We start from the raw sequence: 17,089 nt of genomic DNA on the forward strand, positions 1-17,089 counted from the left end.
AAAGCGCAGGTGCACTGACGACTGCGCTCCGTGTGGCGTTTCTCACGACAGGAAAGTGCAGGCAGAGCGCAGGCGGCGGGAGCCGGAGGCAGTGCGTGGCGGTGGTGCCTGTCAGTGGGTCCCCGTCTCCCCGTCTCCGGGGGTCACCGCTCAAGGACACAGTTCACCGCGAAGCCAAGTCCCTAAGAAAAGTGAAGCATTTTTCTCTTTTGCTTCTTTTTGGAGCTTGTAAGACTAGTCACAGACGATTTCTGAAGCGCGATTGGGTAATAACTGTCATTTAAAACAAACCAGCTAAAACCACATGCCTTCCTGTCCCGTCTCCGTCCTCCTTTCCTTTAGTCGCAGCTCAGCGTCCTGGAGGGAGTCTCTCACAGCGACCTGCGGAGGTTCGGGACCCTCGTGTCCGCTGTGGTCACCAAGTCCTGGCCCAGGCGCCACGGGGAGGCCGTGGACGACCTGGCGGAGGTGCTGAGGTACCTGCTCACGTGGCCAGACGTCACGCATCTCTTCAAGCTCTACGGTGTGTCCTCGGGGTGTCCACTCGCGTCCCGCGGATCTGCGGCGGGGTGGGCGCTGGACCTGACGCTCGGGGAAGGCGGGCCGATGTCTGGCAAGGAAGCCGATTGGCTGGGCCGGGGTGCCTGTCTGTGGGGAGGACACCTGAGTGCCCGTCCCTGGCACAGCTGTGCACAGCTGCTCTGTCCCCCAGGCCGTCCTGGACGTCAAGTCCCCCTGAAGGTCCCGTTTTTCTTCTTTTTCTTTTTGAGAATGTTCACCCGACGATATTTTTCCATTGATTTTTAGAGAGACTAGAAAGGAGGGAGGGAGAGAGAGAGAGAGAAACATTGATGTGAGAGAGACACATTGATTGGTTGCCTCCCAGGGTCCTGGGCCAGGGATTGAACCTGCAATCCAGGTACATGCCCTTGACCAGCAATCAAACCCCAGATGCTGTGGTCCGCGAGGCTGACACTCTAGTCTAACCACTGATCCACACCGGCCAGGGCAATGGACCTTCATTTTTTAAAAATATGTTTTCATTGACTTGAGAGAGAAAGGAGGGGAGAGGGAGAGAGAGAAACAGCAATATGAGAGTGTAACATTGATTGGCTGCCTTCTACACGCCCCTGACTGGGGATCGAGCCCAAGACCCAGGCATGTGCCCCAACCGGGAATCAAACCGGAGACCTTTCGGTGTGTGGGAGTGCGTTTCAGACCTAACCCTCTTGAGTGTGGCCCCCCTCATGCTGCCTGGGCGTTGGGGCCGCGCAGTGGGGAGGTCCCGGTCGCCGGGAGGAGGGGCCCCACAGGCTTTAGACTCGGTTCTCACCCGGGCAGGCACCAACGAGAAGGTCCTGGCGCACATCACGGAGGAAGGCAAGAAGCTGATGGCGACGGCCGACTCGGTCTTCACCAAGGTGGCCGAGGACCTGCTCGACGGCGCCGTGCTGGTGGGGCAGCTGGAGCTGATCTGGAGTCACAGGGCGCGGTTTCTTGACATCTGGGAGCTGAGTGAGTGCCGGGCGCCAGCTGCTGGGGGTGATGGGGGTGTCGGGCTCACGGGGTTCCCAGAGGCTGATCTTTGAGAGGCTCTTTTTGCCGCGAGAGTGACAGGACGGTTTCTTTTCTTTTTTGGAAAAAAAACCACAAAAGATTGATGAATTTATTTATCATTTTTGAAACAATCCCACCGCTCTAAGAAAATGGGAGCGACAGTGAAAAAAACTTTCTAAAAACCCTGCACCTTGGGAGAGTCAGAGGGTGCACTTCCCAGAGGCCAGGCCTGGCCCCATGAGCTACACGGTCCCCACCGATGGCAGAAATGAACCTTGACAGGTGACCCCCGGAATGTCCGTGGTCCAGGACGGGTATGGAGAGCAGCAGGATCCCGCACGGAATCAGACGTGGCATTTTGTGTCACGTGGTGTCCAGTCCTTAGGAAAATAGAGCAGGAAAGTGATCAGACCATGACTGAGCCCCAGGGCTCACCGGCCCGTCCCACTGCTGAGCGCGGGCGCTGAAGGGGCTGGGCTCGCGCCCTGAGCGGGCATCGCATCCAAGAAGAGGAAGAAACGGTCGCCATGGAGAAGGATCGGTTCGTTTGTTCTATTGGGTAACTTTTTTTTTTTCATGCCAGAGAGAAAAAGTCTTTCGCCGCAGGAGAAAAAACACGATATGAAGAAAGTGCTGGACTACAGGTGGGAGGAGCTGCAGTTCCTGCAGGAGGAGCGGCGCCGGGTGGACAGCCTGCTGAAGCTGTGCGAGGCGGCCAAGCGCTGGGTGGCAGGTGACCATCTGCCCTTTACCCACCAGGTGGCGGGTCGGGGGGGCCTGATGGGAAGGTGCCCGCGGGTTGCTCTCCGAGGGCAGCTTCCATAAAGCGTTCATTTTAAGCAAAGTTGGACCTGGCGCCTGTTCTCTTCGGTATTTACCCCAGGCCTCTCTCGTTCTCTCCCTCTTTGAATATATTTGTATTGATCTCAGAATGGAAGGGAGCGGGGAGTGAGAGAGAAACATCAATGGTGAGAGAGAGTCACTGATCGGCTGCCTCCTGCATGGCCCCCCCGGGGATGGAGCCCACAACCCAGGCATGTGCCCTGACCGGGACTCAAACCATGACCTCCAGCTCCCCCCTCCCGGCCCCCCCCCCCGTCTTCTGTCCCCCTCTTTCTGACTCCTGAAGTTCAGTGCCGGGCATGTCTGGAAATGCTGTGATTCCTCACAGACCTGAGACCTCCGGGTCCCCAACCCTCCATGTCCTGGCGGGAGCATGACCTGCTGCTACTAGGCCGACGGAGGGAGAGCAGGGCCGCCGTAGCAAGGGGGTGGGGTGAAAAGCAGCCTGTCCCCTCCTCGCCTCGTCAGCGCCCCCACAGTCCAGCTCCCCGAGCAGGAATCCGCCGGGCTCCCAGCACCCCCACAGTGGCTGGGGTTCCACGTTCCAGGCCTCGGGCCCCGCTTCCCACGGGCCCATCCGCTGTCACATCCCACAGGCTGTGGCCCCGAGTGCCTTCTCTGCTCCCCCCGCTCTGTCCTGTGTGACTGTTCTGGCGTCGAAGTGGAGTGGGACACAAGGGGGGCCTTTCTTCAAACCGTCCTCTTCACCCAGAACGGACAGCAAGGTTTTATTTGTGTGAAAACTGATGCGCAAGAGGGGGTGGGTGTCTGGATTCCTATTGAGAAAAAAATGCCAGCGGGTGTGTTCCCCGGCCGGCGGCTCAGGGCTGAGAGGTCAGGGGTCAGTTCTGGTCAAGGGCACATGCCCAGGTTGTGGGCTCCATTCCCAGTGCGGGGGAGGCGGGTTCTGGGGTGGGGGGGGGCGCGAGTGTGCAGGAGGCAGCTGATCCATAATCCTCTTATTGATGTTCCCTCTCCCTCTCCCTTCCTCTCTGAAATCAATAAAAAGATATATTTTTAAAAACCAAAGAAGAGCAGCGAGGGGGAGAAGGAGGGGGAGTCCCGCCGGGCGGGGTTCCCGTGTGACGTCCTCCTTGGTCCGCAGTGGACTGCGGAGAGATCGCCAAGAGACACGCGGAGGACCTGGGCGGAAAGCGCCTGAACGAGGCGGTGATGGCGCGGCTGTCCCCCACCTCCGGCGCCATGGAGAGGGTGACGCACTACAACCTGAGCGCCCGCGTCGGAGAAATGGCCGCGAGGGTGGACTCGCTCAAGGACAGCCATATCTTCCGGACCTTCTGGGCAGAGGCCGCCCGGGCGGAGGGCACGCAGGAGGAGGGGGAGGAGGCGGCGGGGTCGGGGCCGCTCCTGGACATGGAGGGTGCCTATGCCGCCCTGTACCATCCCTGCCTCGCCAAGTTCAGGAAGCTGTACGAGGACCTGAAGGCCGGCGAGCTCACCTTTGGGGAAGTGCGCTCCATCTTCAACGACTTTGTGGATAAATACGAGGACCTCACCTCCGACCTCCGCGTCATGCGGGCCCTGGACCCCAGCGACCGAGGGAGTTGGATCCAGGAGCGAGTGGGGCAGGTCAGGGAGTACCATCACCTGCATCGGTCTGCCAGGGCGGCCAAGGTCATCTTGGAGGTCAAAGAGGCCTTGGGACTGACCGGGGACTTCAGTCTTCTCGACTTTGTACTAAGAATTGTGAGTTACTGGCCAGGGGCCCCTGGGCGCGGGTGGGGCCCAGCTCCGGCGCCGGCAGCCCTGGGCTCTGGCGTTGAAAGCCGGGATGGGAGCGTGCGGTTTGCTGTTCACCCGGTGCTGAGTGTGCGGGGCCGGCCTTGCCCTCTGCTGGGAGTGTGACTGCCTGCATGTGGGTCAAGGGTGCGGGACCGGGCCGCGCGGCCCTCTCGCCGGCCGTATCTGTGCAGAGCGGAGGCCGGGCTCCGAGCGGTGGGGCAGTGGGTCTGAGCGCCCTGGGAAGTGGGTCTTCGGTTTCTGCTCTTTGAGGACGAGCGTTTAGGAGGCAGCGTGGGACCCGCACAGCAGTGTGGGCAGGTGTGAGGAGGAGGGAGATCCAGCACAGGATTTGGGACACCTCTCTCTCTCCCTCTCTCTCTCTCTCTCTCTCTCACACACACACACACACACACACACACACACACACACACACACACGCCCCGCATAGGCGCGGCTCCAGCAGTGGCGCTGGAGTGGGTCCTGGGTCTGGGCCCTCGCTTTTCTACCCACGACCCAGGAGGAGAATCCGTGCTGGGCAGGTCTTGGCGAAGCTGCTTTGCAGAATGTCCGCACAGAGCAGGGGTGGTTATTACTGATCGGGGCCGGGGCACAGCGCCCAGCTCTGGGATGAGACCCCCGTGCCCGTCCGCATCGGAGCAGCCGCAAACCCGGGAGGCTCCGGTCCGCGTTCCTGCTCAGACGCGGGGCTCCAGGTGAGCGGCTCCGTCCACCCCCCAGCAGAGCCTTGTCTTCCAGACCGACGCCTTCGAGAACTCTCGCGGTGAAAAACTGGGCCAGATCGACAGGCAGGTCATCCTTGCCATCAAGCTGCTGCGGGACCTGGACGAGGCCCGGTGCCAGTGTCTGCAGGAGCTGGTCCTGGCCAGGGAATTCACCCACTGGGTCCGCGAGGCTGTCGAAGGTACGATCGGGACTGGGGTTTGCAGGAGCCTGGGTGTCCCGATGGCACTGGGGTGACCGTCCCAAGCTGACGGGCTGGGGAAAGGACAGGGGTGCCGCCTGCATCCTTTAGCAGAGGCCCTCAAACTTTTTAAACAGGGGCCCAGTTCACTGTCCCTCAGACATTCCACACATGCGCACTGCGGGCCCGGGACGAGTTGGCTGCTAAGCAGGACAAGCAACGGCAGCAAAAACACCTGGTGGGACGGCCCGCGGGCTGTAGTTTGAGGACCCCTGCTAGGGCATGTGCTGTGGTGCTGTGGGTGGTTGCTGATAGAGTTTATATCAGATATTTCTTGTGCTCTGGTGCGAAAGCTGTGTCCTCCCCACGCTGTATGTTTGCTGTGGACAGCTGGGGGTCACTTTCTTCCTTTTTTTATATATAATTTTATTGATTTCAGAGAGGAAGGGAGAGAGAGACAGAGAAACATCAATGATGAGAGAGAATCATCATCGACTGCTTCCTGCACACCTACACTGGGGATCAAACCCACAACCCGGACATGTGCCCTGACCGGGAATTGAACCCGTGACCACCTGGTTCATAGGTTGACAGTCAACCCCCGAGCCACACCGGCTGGGCAAGGGGGATCATTTTCTTAAAAACCTTGCCCTGCCCTGGCTGGTGTGGCTCAATTTGTTGGAGCATCGTTCTGTGCACCAAAAGGCTGCAGGTCCAATTCCTGGTCAGGGCGCACACGGAGGTTGCGAGCTCGAGCCCCTTTTGGGGCACATGTGGGAAGCAACCGATTGATGTTTCTCCCTCCCACTCTCCCTTCCTCTCTCTGTAAAATAAATTTTAAAAAGCATATCCTCAGGCGAGAATTAAATAATTTTTAAAAAAAGGTGGTGACGGGGGGGGAATCAGATGGAGTGAGGCACACGCAGCCTCGGGCGGCGCCTTGCCCGCGGTTACTGAGGTCGCCCTGGTCTGCGGCTTCCAATCAGGAGCAGGTGGAGAGGTGCCTGGACTCTGGCGGAAAGCAGACAGCGGGTCAACCCCTGAACCCCCGATGTCTACGCGTAGCTCCTCGCAAGACTGTTGTCCACCCTGGGAGCGCGTGTCACTGCGGCATGGCCCCAGCTCACCTGTCCCCTCTCGCCCCAAGGGGTCAACGAGCTGAAGGTGTTTGTGGACCTGGCGTTCATCTTCGCGGGGGAGAATGACATGGACGTGGACCGCGTGGCCTGCTTCCACGACGCCGTCCAGGGCTACAGCTCTCTGCTCTACAAGCTGGACGCGAGCCAAGGCTTCCAGGCGCTCTCGGGACACCTGAAGGAGCTGTGGAAGGCGCTGGACAGCGACCCGCACCTGCCCAGTAAGCTGGTGAGTCTCGTTCCCAGCGCGCGGCTCCGCGGGACTCGGGCCGCGGCCGTGCACACCATCGCGCACGTGTTGAGGACGATGCTCGCAAGGCGTCTGTTCACATACGGGAACGCTTCCTCTAGCGCCTGTGTTACAAATCGGATACAAAACTGCTTGGAAATACAAGGGATTTCTATTAGGCAACCCCAGGCGGGACTCAAAATTCAATAAATCTAGGAGTTTTTTCATAGCAACATAAATTGATATTAAGTGAATTATATTATGCGAATGATGTTATCATAGCCACATGGCCCTGGGCAGAAAAGAGGTCCCCCCCGGGTCTGAGGCGACCCCTCTCCGTAACTGGCCTCCGGAGCAGACCTGTGGCCATGGCCGGGACAGCTGCCTCCCCCTGGGGGGGCAATGGAGTGAGCAGATGGGAGGGAGGTTCCTTCTCTGCTGGAGGCTCACATCTGAACAAAAGGCCTCTGAGGTCGTTTCCCCTCGATGCTTCTGGCTGGACGTGGGGACCCCAAGGACGTTTAGAATGGAAGCATCCCAGCCCTGTTAGAGCTGGCACCCCACCCCCAAGCTGGGGTCCAGCAGGACAATGTCTTTGTCCACCTGGCCCAGAGCCGTCTGCACAGGTGGGGCCGCAGGGAGAGAGCGCCCCGAGAAAGGCAGCCGGAGCTGCGCACCAGGAAGCGCCCCCACGCCTGGGTGGGGTGACCGCGCCCTGAGGAGGGAAAGAACGCGGTCCATGGCTGCTTTCTCGTCCATCCCACAGCGGGATTCTGCCCGGAACCTGGGGTGGCTGAAGACGGTGAAGGAGAGCCACGGCTCAGTGGAGCGCTCCTCCCTGACACTGGCCAGAGCCATCAACAGCAGGGGCACCTATGTGATCCAGGCGCCCGCCGAGGGCCAGCAGGTGAGCGCCCACTCCCTGGCAGGCCCACACCACAGACATGCCCACTCCCTGGGCATGTCCACTCCTGGCCACGCCCACACCATGGCCACGCCCACCCCTGGGCACCTGATCACCTGACATGCCCACATTCTGACCACGCCCATATCGTGGCCACACCCACACGCTGGGCACGCCTACTCCCTGAACACACCCACTTCCCCTGACCACCCAGACCCCAGACAGGGCTAGACAGGCTGCCTTCAATGGGGGTGGGTTTCTCCCTCCGGAAAACCACCCGCGACGCATCCCATCCCACCCCACAGATCTCCCCAGACGCAGTTCTACGTTTACTCCTCCCCGAGAGCCACAAGGGCCGCCAGGAGCTGCGCAGTTACTCCCTGGAGGAGCTGAAGGAGCTGATGAACAAGCTGATGCTCATGTCGGGCAAGAAAGACCACAACAGTGCTGACGTGGAGGAGTTCTCCGAGGTGGGTCCGCTTCCGGCCAGCCCTGCGGTCCGGCTCCTCAGTCGGGGCTGGGGGACTCCCTGCCGAGTGTCCCCAGGACAGTCGGAAGGGTTTGGGTTTGGGAATGGAACCGGGACCTCCTGGTTCCTAGGTTGATGCTCAACCCCTGAGCCATTTGCACTTTTTGCACGATCGCCTGAGGAAGAGGTTCTGTAAGGGAGGAAGGCAGGCTCTGGGCTCGGCCCCGTCCTGGTCCCAGCCCTCTGCTCAGGGTCTGCCGCCGCCTCTGTCTGGGTGCAGCCGGTGAGGCCCGCCTCCTGCTTCCCTTGGCGACAGGTGTTCTGCAACGTGCAGAGGCTGGTGCAGGCCTTCCTGAACCTGTACTCGGCCGGGAGCTTCCTGTTCCGGGCCTGGAAGGTGCAGGTGCACTGCGGCCAGCCCGAGCCCGTGCGCATGCACTTCCCGCTGCCGCTGCTGAAGCCGCTGCAAGGGCGCGCGCCCCTGGCCCCGCTGCTGGAGGCGCTGTGCCGGCGGATGGAGCGCTTCTTGGACCAGTGGGAGGCGGTCATGGCGCAGCAGCGAGAGGAGCACTTTTACCTCAACTACTACACGGCCGAGCAGCTGGTGCACCTGAGCTCAGAGCTGGCGCGGCCGACGCCCGGGGCCACCGCCCTGGCCATGCTGTCCTTCATCAAACGCCAGTGCACCCCGCGGGACGTTGCGGAGGCCTTCAGGGACCCCCATGGCGACGGCGGGGCCGCCACGCACGAGCTGCAGACAGTGATGGAGAGACTGCCCATCCTGCTCCTCAGCGAGCCCAGCCTGGTGGACAAGCTGGGGGTCATCATGGAGCAGTTCCTGGGGTGCATGCGTGCCTTCCTGCCCCACTGCCTGGACCTCGAGGCCCTGGGCCGTGGCCTGGCGCGCCTGGCGGCCAGGGGCGGGCCCCCCGTGACGCGGAGGCTCCCCAAAGGCCTGCGGGCCGGCCAGCCCAACCTCATCATCTGCGGCCACTCGGACGTGCTGCCGGCCGCCCTGGCCGTCTACATGCAGAGCCCGGAGCAGCCGCTGCCCACCTACGACGAGGTGCTGCTGTGCACGCCGGGCACCGCGTTCGAGGAGGTGGCGCTGCTGCTGCGCCGCTGCCTGAGCCCGGGCGCCCCCGGTCGCCGCGTGTACAGCCTGCTGTTCGCCGACCAGCTGAGCTACGAGGCGGCCCGCCGGGCGGAGGCGCTGCTCCAGGCCCTGCGCACCGGGCCGCACCGGGAGGACTTCCAGCTCGTCCTGGTCTGCGACAGCGAGCGGGAGCACTGCTACCTGCCCTCGGCCTTCAGCCAGCACAGGGTCCCCGCCACCCCCCAGGTGCCCCCCGAGGCCGCCCGAGCCTACCTGGCGCTTCACTACCAGGTCCCCCGGGGGACCCCTTCGGCCGCCGCCGCCTTCAGGGACCGGATGTGTGTGGGGATCGTGGCCTCGGCGAGAGCGGGTGTCGGTAATGGCAGTGGCTGGGGGGACAGCTCTCCCCTGTCCCCTGGAGGTGGAGGGGACGCTGACGAAGCCCTCCCATAAGAAGGGAACTGAGGCTCGGGGACGGGAAGTTGCCAATTAGAACCGAGCCGTAGGGGACACTCGTGATTCCTGGGAGCCAACACCTTCCTTCTCTAAACAGCCTTCTCCTGTTTGCTTGTTTCCAGTGACTTTTTAGAGAGAGTGGAAAGGAGGGAGATCGAGAGAGAGGAATGTCGATGTGAGAGAGACACATGGATTGGTTGCCTCCTGCACACCCTGACCAGGGCTGGGAATCAAACCTGCAACCCAGGTACGAGCCCTTGATTGGGAATCGAACCCGAGACCCTTCGGTGCACAAGTCTGTGCTCCAACCGCTCAGCCACACCAGCAGGGCTCCTGTTTGTTTTGTTTTTATTATTATTTTTAAAAAATCTGTTTTTATTGGTTTCAGAGAGGAAGGGAGAGGGAGAGAGAGATAGAAACATCATTGTTGAGAGAGAATCACTGGTTGGGTGCCTCCTGCACATCCCCTGCTGGGGATCAAGCCCACAACCCGGGACCCTTCAGTCCTCAGGCTGATGCCCTATCCACTGAGCCACACCGGCAGGGCTCCTGTTGGTTTTGTGTTTGCCCTGCGTTGGCCGCTGCGGGGTTGATGTGGGTGAGCAGGGGGAGATAAGATCTGTCTGGAGAGGGCGCAGGTGCCTCTTATCCTCCCTTCAGTCCCTGCCCCGTTTCCGCCCAGTGACTTGATCCCAGCCCAGGTCCTGCTCGTCCCCTCCGCACGCAGGGCACGTTCACCTGGCGCCACTGGTCCCGGGAAATGGGGGGCGTGAGCAGGAAACAGCGAGGAAACCGAGGGCGCCTTCGCCCCAGGTCACATGGCATCGGTTTGAGCTGTGCACGCAGAGAAGGGGCTTGTACTAAATCTCTCTGGACCCTCTGTTCCTTGGCCCGCAGCCCAGGCACCTGATTTCCACGTGTTGATATTTGTTACAGGAAAGTCTCTCTACGTGAAGCGATTGCACGAAACTCTGCAAAGGAAGTTTCCTAGGAAGGAAGTGCCTCTCAAAGTCATTCGCTTGATGGACCCGCAGGTGGATGAGAGCCAGGTCCTGGGCGCCCTGCTGCCCTTCCTGGACCCCAAGTGTCAGACGAGCCCCGCGATGTTCCACCTGGACGTGACCTCCTCGGTGAGAGCCTGGGTGCCGCCAGTGGCCACGGCGGGAAAGACACGGTGGCTCCTCCGCCCGTCCCGCTTCCTTCCCATCATAAAAAAGTTCTTTATCGCCCAGCCGGTGTGGCTCAGGGGTTGAGCGTCCACCTATGAACCAGGAGGTCAGGGTTCGATTCCCAGTCAGGCACAGGCCCGGGTTGTGGGCTCCATCCCAGTGGGGGCCTGCAGGAGGCAGCCAGTTCATGATTCTCCCTCATCATTGATGTTTCTCTCCCCCCCCCTCTAAAATAAAAAAACCCACATATTAAAAAAAAGAAAGAATTTCTTTAGCGTGACTTGATATTCAGTCCCATCGTGTCCAAGAACAGACTAAGAAGGTCCTCAGGGCAGGGGCTGGTCTTTTGGGTAAATATATAAATATTTTTTAATATATTTTTATTGATTTCAGAGAGGAAGGGAGAGGTAGAGAGAGAGAAACATCAATGATAAGAGAGAATCATTGACTGGCTGCCTCCTGCACATCTCCCACTGGGGATCGAACCCACAACCTGGGCGTGTGCCCCCAACTGGAATTGAACCTGAAACCCCTCAGTCTGCAGGCCGACGCTCTATCCACTGAGCCAACCAGCCAGGGCTTCCAGGTAAATACTGACAGTGCGTGTGTTTCTCTCTCCAGGTGCAGGCTGGGGTCTGGGCGTTTCTCTTCAAGCTCCTGGTGCTGCAGCACTTAATGGACTCAAACGGGAAAATGTGGCTCCGGAGCCCGAGCCACTTATACGTCATTGAAATCCTGGAAGGGCACTCGGCGCCGCCTACGAGGCCTTCCAAGCTGGTGCGCACCGGCCTGTCCCGCCGGGGGGGTGGGGGGGGCGGGGGGGTGGGGGGGGGCGTTCCTTCTGACAGGCTCGCCATCCCCCACCTCTGCCTTAGCGAGGCAGCGGAGTGCAGGGTTAGACAAGAAAAATCCGTCTCTAAACTTACTTTGTTTTAAATGCCTGGAAAGGAAGTTTTCTTATATCCTCACCCGAGGATATGTTCTTATTTATTTTATTTTTTTTAATATATTTTTATTGATTTCAGAGAAGAAGGAAGAGGGAGAGAGGGATAGAAACGTCAATGATGAGAGAAAATCATTGATCAGCTGCCTCCTGCATGCCCCCGACTGGGGATGGAGCCCGCAACCTGGGCCTGTGCCCTAACTGGGAACCGAACCCTGACCTCTTGGTTCATAGGTTGGCGCTCAACCCCTGTGCCACGCCGGTTGGGTATTTTTGTTGATTTTAGAGAGAGAGAGAGAAACATTGATGTGAGAGAGAAACATGGATCGGTTGCCTCCCACACACACCCCAACTGCAGTCAAACCCACAACCTGGCTATGTGCCCTGACCGGGAATCGAACCTGCAGCCTTTCGGTGCACGGGATGACATTCAACCCACTGAGCCACAGCGGCCAGGGCCCTCACATCAGTTTCTTAGCAAAAGGGAGTTCGATGCTCACATACTCGAGCTTTGGTCTCGGGAGCTCAGGTGAAAGCGCCTCCATGTGGGACGGCAGCTCCCACAGAGCCTGGGGGTGCGGGGCAGCCCCCTGTGCCGGGCGTCTGCAGACATCGCTTCCTGAAACGTGGTTTTTCACGAAGGCCTGTCCGGTAGAGACCACGCGGAAGCCTCACACACCAAAAGCATGGTGTTTTTTTGTTTGTGTTTTTAAAAAATATATTTTTTAATGGATTTCAGAGAGAAACATCAATGATGAGAGAATCATGGATTGGCTGCCTCCTGCGTGCCGCACACTGGGGATGGAGCCCACACCCCGGGCCTGTGCCCTGACCAGGAATCAAACCGGTGACCTCTGGTTCATTGGTCAACGCTCAACCCCTGAGCCACGCCTGCCAGGCAAAAGCATGTTTGGGAAATCTAGTTTGTAACCCTTTCCTTCACCTTCTCCTTCCCAGAGGACACGCGCCCCCCAGTTTAGTCTGCTGGACGTCTTCCCCAAGGTCACCTGCCGGCCCCCCAAAGAAGTGATGGAAATGGAACTGAGGCCCGAGCAGCACTGCAGGGAGCCGGGCATGGACCCCGCCGAGTTCTGCAGCGAAACCTTCCAAAGACCTTTCCAGTATCTGAAGCGGTTCCATCAGAGTCAGAACCTGGACACGTTCCAGTACCAGAAGGGCCAGGTGGAGGGCACCCCCCAGGAGTGCCTGCAGCACCTGCTCTTGTACTGCGGGGTGCTCGACCCGTCCTGGGCGGAGCTGCGCAACTTCGCCCGCTTCCTGAACTGCCAGCTCAGGGACTGCGAGGCCTCCATCTTCTGCGACCCCGTGGCGGTCGGGGACACGCTGCAGGGCTTCAAGAACTTCGTGGTGACCTTCATGATCTGCATGGCGAGAGACTTCGCCACCCCGACGCTGCGCATGTCCGACCAGAGCCCCGGGACGCATGTGGTCGCCATGGACGGGGTCACCGAGGAGGACATCGCCCCGTTCTCTCTCCGCCGGCGGTGGGAGTCGGAGCCCCACCCGTACCTGTTCTTCAACGGGGACCGCATCTCCATGACGTTCATTGGCTTCCACCTGGAGCCCACTGAGAAGGGCACCTTCGACGCCGTGGACCCCGCGAACAAGAGGGTGATCAAGAGGGACGTGCTGACGAAGGAGCTGTACCAGGGGCTGCTGCTGCAGGGCGTGCCCTTCAACGTGGACTTCGACGCGCTGCCCCGGCACGAGAAACTGGAGCGGCTCTGCCTGGCGCTGGGCGTCCAGTGGCCCGTGGACCCCGACGAAACCTACGAGCTCACGACGGACAACATGCTGAAGATCCTGGCCGTGGAGATGCGCTTCCGCTGCGGGATCCCCGTCATCGTCATGGGGGAGACGGGCTGCGGGAAGACCCGGCTCATCCGCTTCCTCAGCGAGCTGCGGCGCGGGGGCGCCGACGCCGAGACCCTGCAGCTGGTCAAGGTCCACGGCGGCACGAGCGCGGACATGATCTACGGCAAAGTCCTGGCGGCGGAGGCCCTCGCCCAGCTCAACAGCAGCGAACACGGGCTGGACACCGTCCTGTTCTTCGACGAGGCCAACACCACGGGCGCCATCAGCTGCATCAAGGAGGTGCTGTGCGACCGCACGGTGGGCGGCCAGCCGCTGGCCGAGGACTCGGGCCTGCACGTCATCGCGGCCTGCAACCCCTACCGGAAGCACTCCCCGGAGATGATCGCCCGCCTGGAGGCGGCCGGGCTGGGCTACCGGGTGCGCGCGGAGGACACGGCGGACCGGCTGGGCTCCATCCCGCTGCGGCAGCTGGTGTACCGCGTGCACGCGCTGCCGCCCAGCCTGGTGCCCCTGGTGTGGGACTTCGGGCAGCTGAACAACGCCACGGAGAGGAAGTACATCCAGCAGATCGTGCGGAGGCTGGTGGGCGACACCCCCATCGGCCCCGGCGACACGCGCGTCATCGCCGACGTGCTCTACGCCTCCCAGTGCTTCATGCGGAGACGGGAGAACGAGTGCAGCTTCGTCAGCCTGCGGGACGTGGAGCGCTGCGTGCGCGTCTTCCGCTGGTTCTACGACCACAGCGCGATGCTCCTGTCCAAGCTGCCCGCCTCCCACGGCCGGCCCGGCGGCGACAGCCCCGATGACTCCGACGCCGATTCAGACGCGGACTCCGACGCCGAGAGAGGCCCGGTGCTCTGGGCGCTGGTGCTGGCCGCCGGGGTGTGCTACCACGCCTCCCTGGAGAAGCAGGACGCCTACCGCCGAGCCATCTGTGCGCTCCTCCCGCCGCCCTACGACAGCAGCAAGGCCGTGCTGGACGCCATCACGCGGACGCAGGACCTCTTCCTGGAGGGCGTGTCTCTGAGGAAAACCGTCGCCAAGAACCTGGCCTTGAAGGAGAACGTCTTCATGATGGCCGTCTGCATCGAGCTGAAGATCCCGCTCTTCCTGGTGGGCAAGCCCGGCAGCTCCAAATCCCTCGCCAAGACCATCGTGGCGGACGCCATGCAAGGCCCGGCCTCCCCCTCGGAGCTCTTCCGGAGCCTGAAGCAGGTCTACCTGGTGTCGTTCCAGTGCAGCCCGCACTCCACCCCGCAGGGCATCGTGGGCACCTTCAAGCACTGCGCCCGCCTGCAGCAGGGCCGGGACCTGGGGCAGTACGTCTCCGTGGTGGTGCTGGATGAGGTGGGCCTGGCCGAGGACTCGCCCCAGATGCCCCTCAAGGCCCTGCACCCGCTGCTGGAAGACGGGTGCATCGAAGACGACCCCGCCCCCCACAAGAAGGTGGGCTTCATCGGCATCTCCAACTGGGCCCTGGACCCCGCCAAGATGAACCGGGGCATTTTCGTGTCCCGCGGCAGCCCCAGCCAGAGGGAGCTCATCGAGAGCGCCCGGGGGATCTGCGCGTCCGAGCCCCTCGTGCAGGAGAGAATCCAAGCATACTTCCGGCCCTTGGCCAGCGCCTACGAGGCGGTGTGCGCGAAGCAGGACAAGGAGTTCTTCGGGCTCCGAGACTACTACAGCCTCGTCAAAATGGTCTTCGCCGCCGCCCAGGCCTCCGGCCGGAGGCTCTGCCCCCGCGACATCGCGCAGGCCGTGCTCCGGAACTTCAGCGGCAAAGACGAGATCCAGGCCCTGGACATCTTCGCCGCCCACCTGCCCGAGGCCAAGCTCCCCGAGGAGGTCAGCACCCTGCAGCTGATCCGGCAGAACCTGCTCCGCGACCCCCGGGGGGCGCCGGGCGCGGGGCCGGGAGACCCCGAGTCCCGCTACCTGCTGCTGCTGACCAGGAACTACGTGGCCCTGCAGATCCTGCAGCGGACGCTGTTCGCCGAGGACCAGCAGCCCGAGATCATCTTCGGGTCCAGCTTCCCGCGGGACCAGGAGTACGCGCAGATCTGCCGGAACATCAACCGCGTGAAGATCTGCATGGAGACGGGCAGGATGGTGGTGCTGCTCAACCTGCAGAACCTCTACGAGAGCCTCTACGACGCCCTCAACCAGTACTACGTCTACCTCGGGGGCCAGAAGTACGTGGACCTGGGCCTGGGGACCCACCGGGTCAAGTGCCGGGTGCACCCCGCCTTCCGCCTCATCGTCATCGAGGAGCAGGACGTCGTCTGCCAGCAGTTCCCCATCCCCCTCATCAACCGGCTGGAGAAGCACTACCTGGACCTCCACACGGTCCTGGAGACGTGGCAGCGGGACCTCGTGCAGGAACTCAAGGCCTGGGTGGACCAGTTCGTGGCCGTCAAGGTGGCGCAGGGCCAGGCCCGCTACAGCCCCTCGGACGTCTTCGTCGGCTACCACGCGGACGCCTGTGCCTCGGTGGTGCTCCAGGTCATCGAGCGCCTCGGGTCCAGGGCCCTGAGCCACGAGTGTTACCAGAGGGTCCTGGAGGACGCCAAGCTGGTGCTGCTGGACTGCGCCACGCCCGACGCCATCGTCCGACTCAGCGCGTCCGCGCTAGGCCAGTGTGCCGCGCAGGCCCTGTCGCGAGAATACTATTCCAGGCAGCAGCACGACTCGTTTGCCGACTTCCTGCAGGCTCACCTCCACGGGCCGGGCCCGGAGCGCCGCCCCGTCTTCACGGAGGTGAGCATCTCCCCCCGCTGTCACCCTCACCACCTTCCACCTCAGAGTCCTTGGTCCCTGGAGTCAAAAAGGCAGGTTCTTCTCCAGTAGATTCCAGTCCGGGTCTAGGAGTCAGAGAGGGATAGGTTGAGACTTTTAAAAAGAAAATGTTTATTGATCTCAGAGAGGAAGGGAGAGGGACAGGGAGATAGAAACATCCATGATGAGAGACAATCATCGATCGGCTGCCTCCTGCAGGCCCCACACTGGGGATCGAGCCCGCAACCTGGGCCTGTGCCCTCACGGGAATGGAACCGTGACCTCCTGGTTCCTAGGTCAGCTCTCAACCACTGAGCACCTGGCCGATCGGGCCAGGCAGGGTCTTTAAGAGCGGGCCCAACAGGGACTGGGAAGTGCGGTTGGGAAAGTATCAGTCGGAGGTGTCAGGGCGAGAGACAGCAGAGCCCATGCAGGAGGCCAGGAGGGGCCATGACGGAGCCTCGCGCGCAAAGCCGGGAGTGCCGCGAGGCGGGGTGGGCGACCCAGAGAGGCTCCTGAGAGCTCGGTCTTCCCTGTGGAGGGACGGGTGGAGAGGTGCTGAGACTCATGGAACAGGCACACCAGCGTGGAGGCTGCTGCAAGCCTTCCAAGGAAATGAGGCAGGTGGAGAGGAGGAGTGAGGAGACGCTGGCAGAGTGAACGCTGGGCCCGTATCAGGGCCGCGGAGATGGAGGAGTCTGGGGATGAGTCCCGAGCTGTTCCTTGGGTGGCCGGAGGTCCAGCCATCACAACAGAGGACCCTGGACCGAGCAGCGAGTTTTGGGGGGAGGGACGGGGGTGGTAAATTCCACTTGGTGCCCCTGTCAACCCCGGAGGATGTGACTGTCACGCCGTTGGATGTCGCAATCGGAAGCTCAGTGGGAAGGCCAGCCTGGGGTGGGGTTCGGCAGCTGCCCGTCAGCACGCCCATCAGGAGTGCCTGCTTGCACCGCCCGGTGTGACCGGTGGTGGCGGAGAACGCCATCTGACAGTGGGAAGCAGGGGCGCCAG

General features: G+C 61.6%; 1 protein-coding gene across 5 annotated transcripts in view; it reads left to right on the forward strand.

The window, feature by feature from the left end:
* Positions 1-17,089, forward strand: part of RNF213 (ring finger protein 213) — a 77,614-nt gene that overhangs the window by 21,654 nt on the left and 38,871 nt on the right. For all 5 annotated transcript variants that reach the window (XM_059671463.1, XM_059671462.1, XM_059671466.1 and 2 more), the window contains 12 exons: positions 343-523; positions 1,342-1,515; positions 2,141-2,290; positions 3,506-4,107; positions 4,900-5,065; positions 6,213-6,430; positions 7,197-7,337; positions 7,640-7,804; positions 8,120-9,275; positions 10,292-10,485; positions 11,146-11,301; positions 12,425-16,060. In XM_059671463.1, coding sequence (XP_059527446.1) covers positions 343-523; positions 1,342-1,515; positions 2,141-2,290; positions 3,506-4,107; positions 4,900-5,065; positions 6,213-6,430; positions 7,197-7,337; positions 7,640-7,804; positions 8,120-9,275; positions 10,292-10,485; positions 11,146-11,301; positions 12,425-16,060 — 6,939 coding nt within the window. The remainder of the gene's footprint in view (positions 1-342; positions 524-1,341; positions 1,516-2,140; positions 2,291-3,505; positions 4,108-4,899; positions 5,066-6,212; positions 6,431-7,196; positions 7,338-7,639; positions 7,805-8,119; positions 9,276-10,291; positions 10,486-11,145; positions 11,302-12,424; positions 16,061-17,089) is intronic.

This window comes from Myotis daubentonii, chromosome 16 (genome assembly GCF_963259705.1).
Source record: "Myotis daubentonii chromosome 16, mMyoDau2.1, whole genome shotgun sequence".
Classification (NCBI taxonomy): Eukaryota; Metazoa; Chordata; class Mammalia; order Chiroptera; family Vespertilionidae; genus Myotis; species Myotis daubentonii.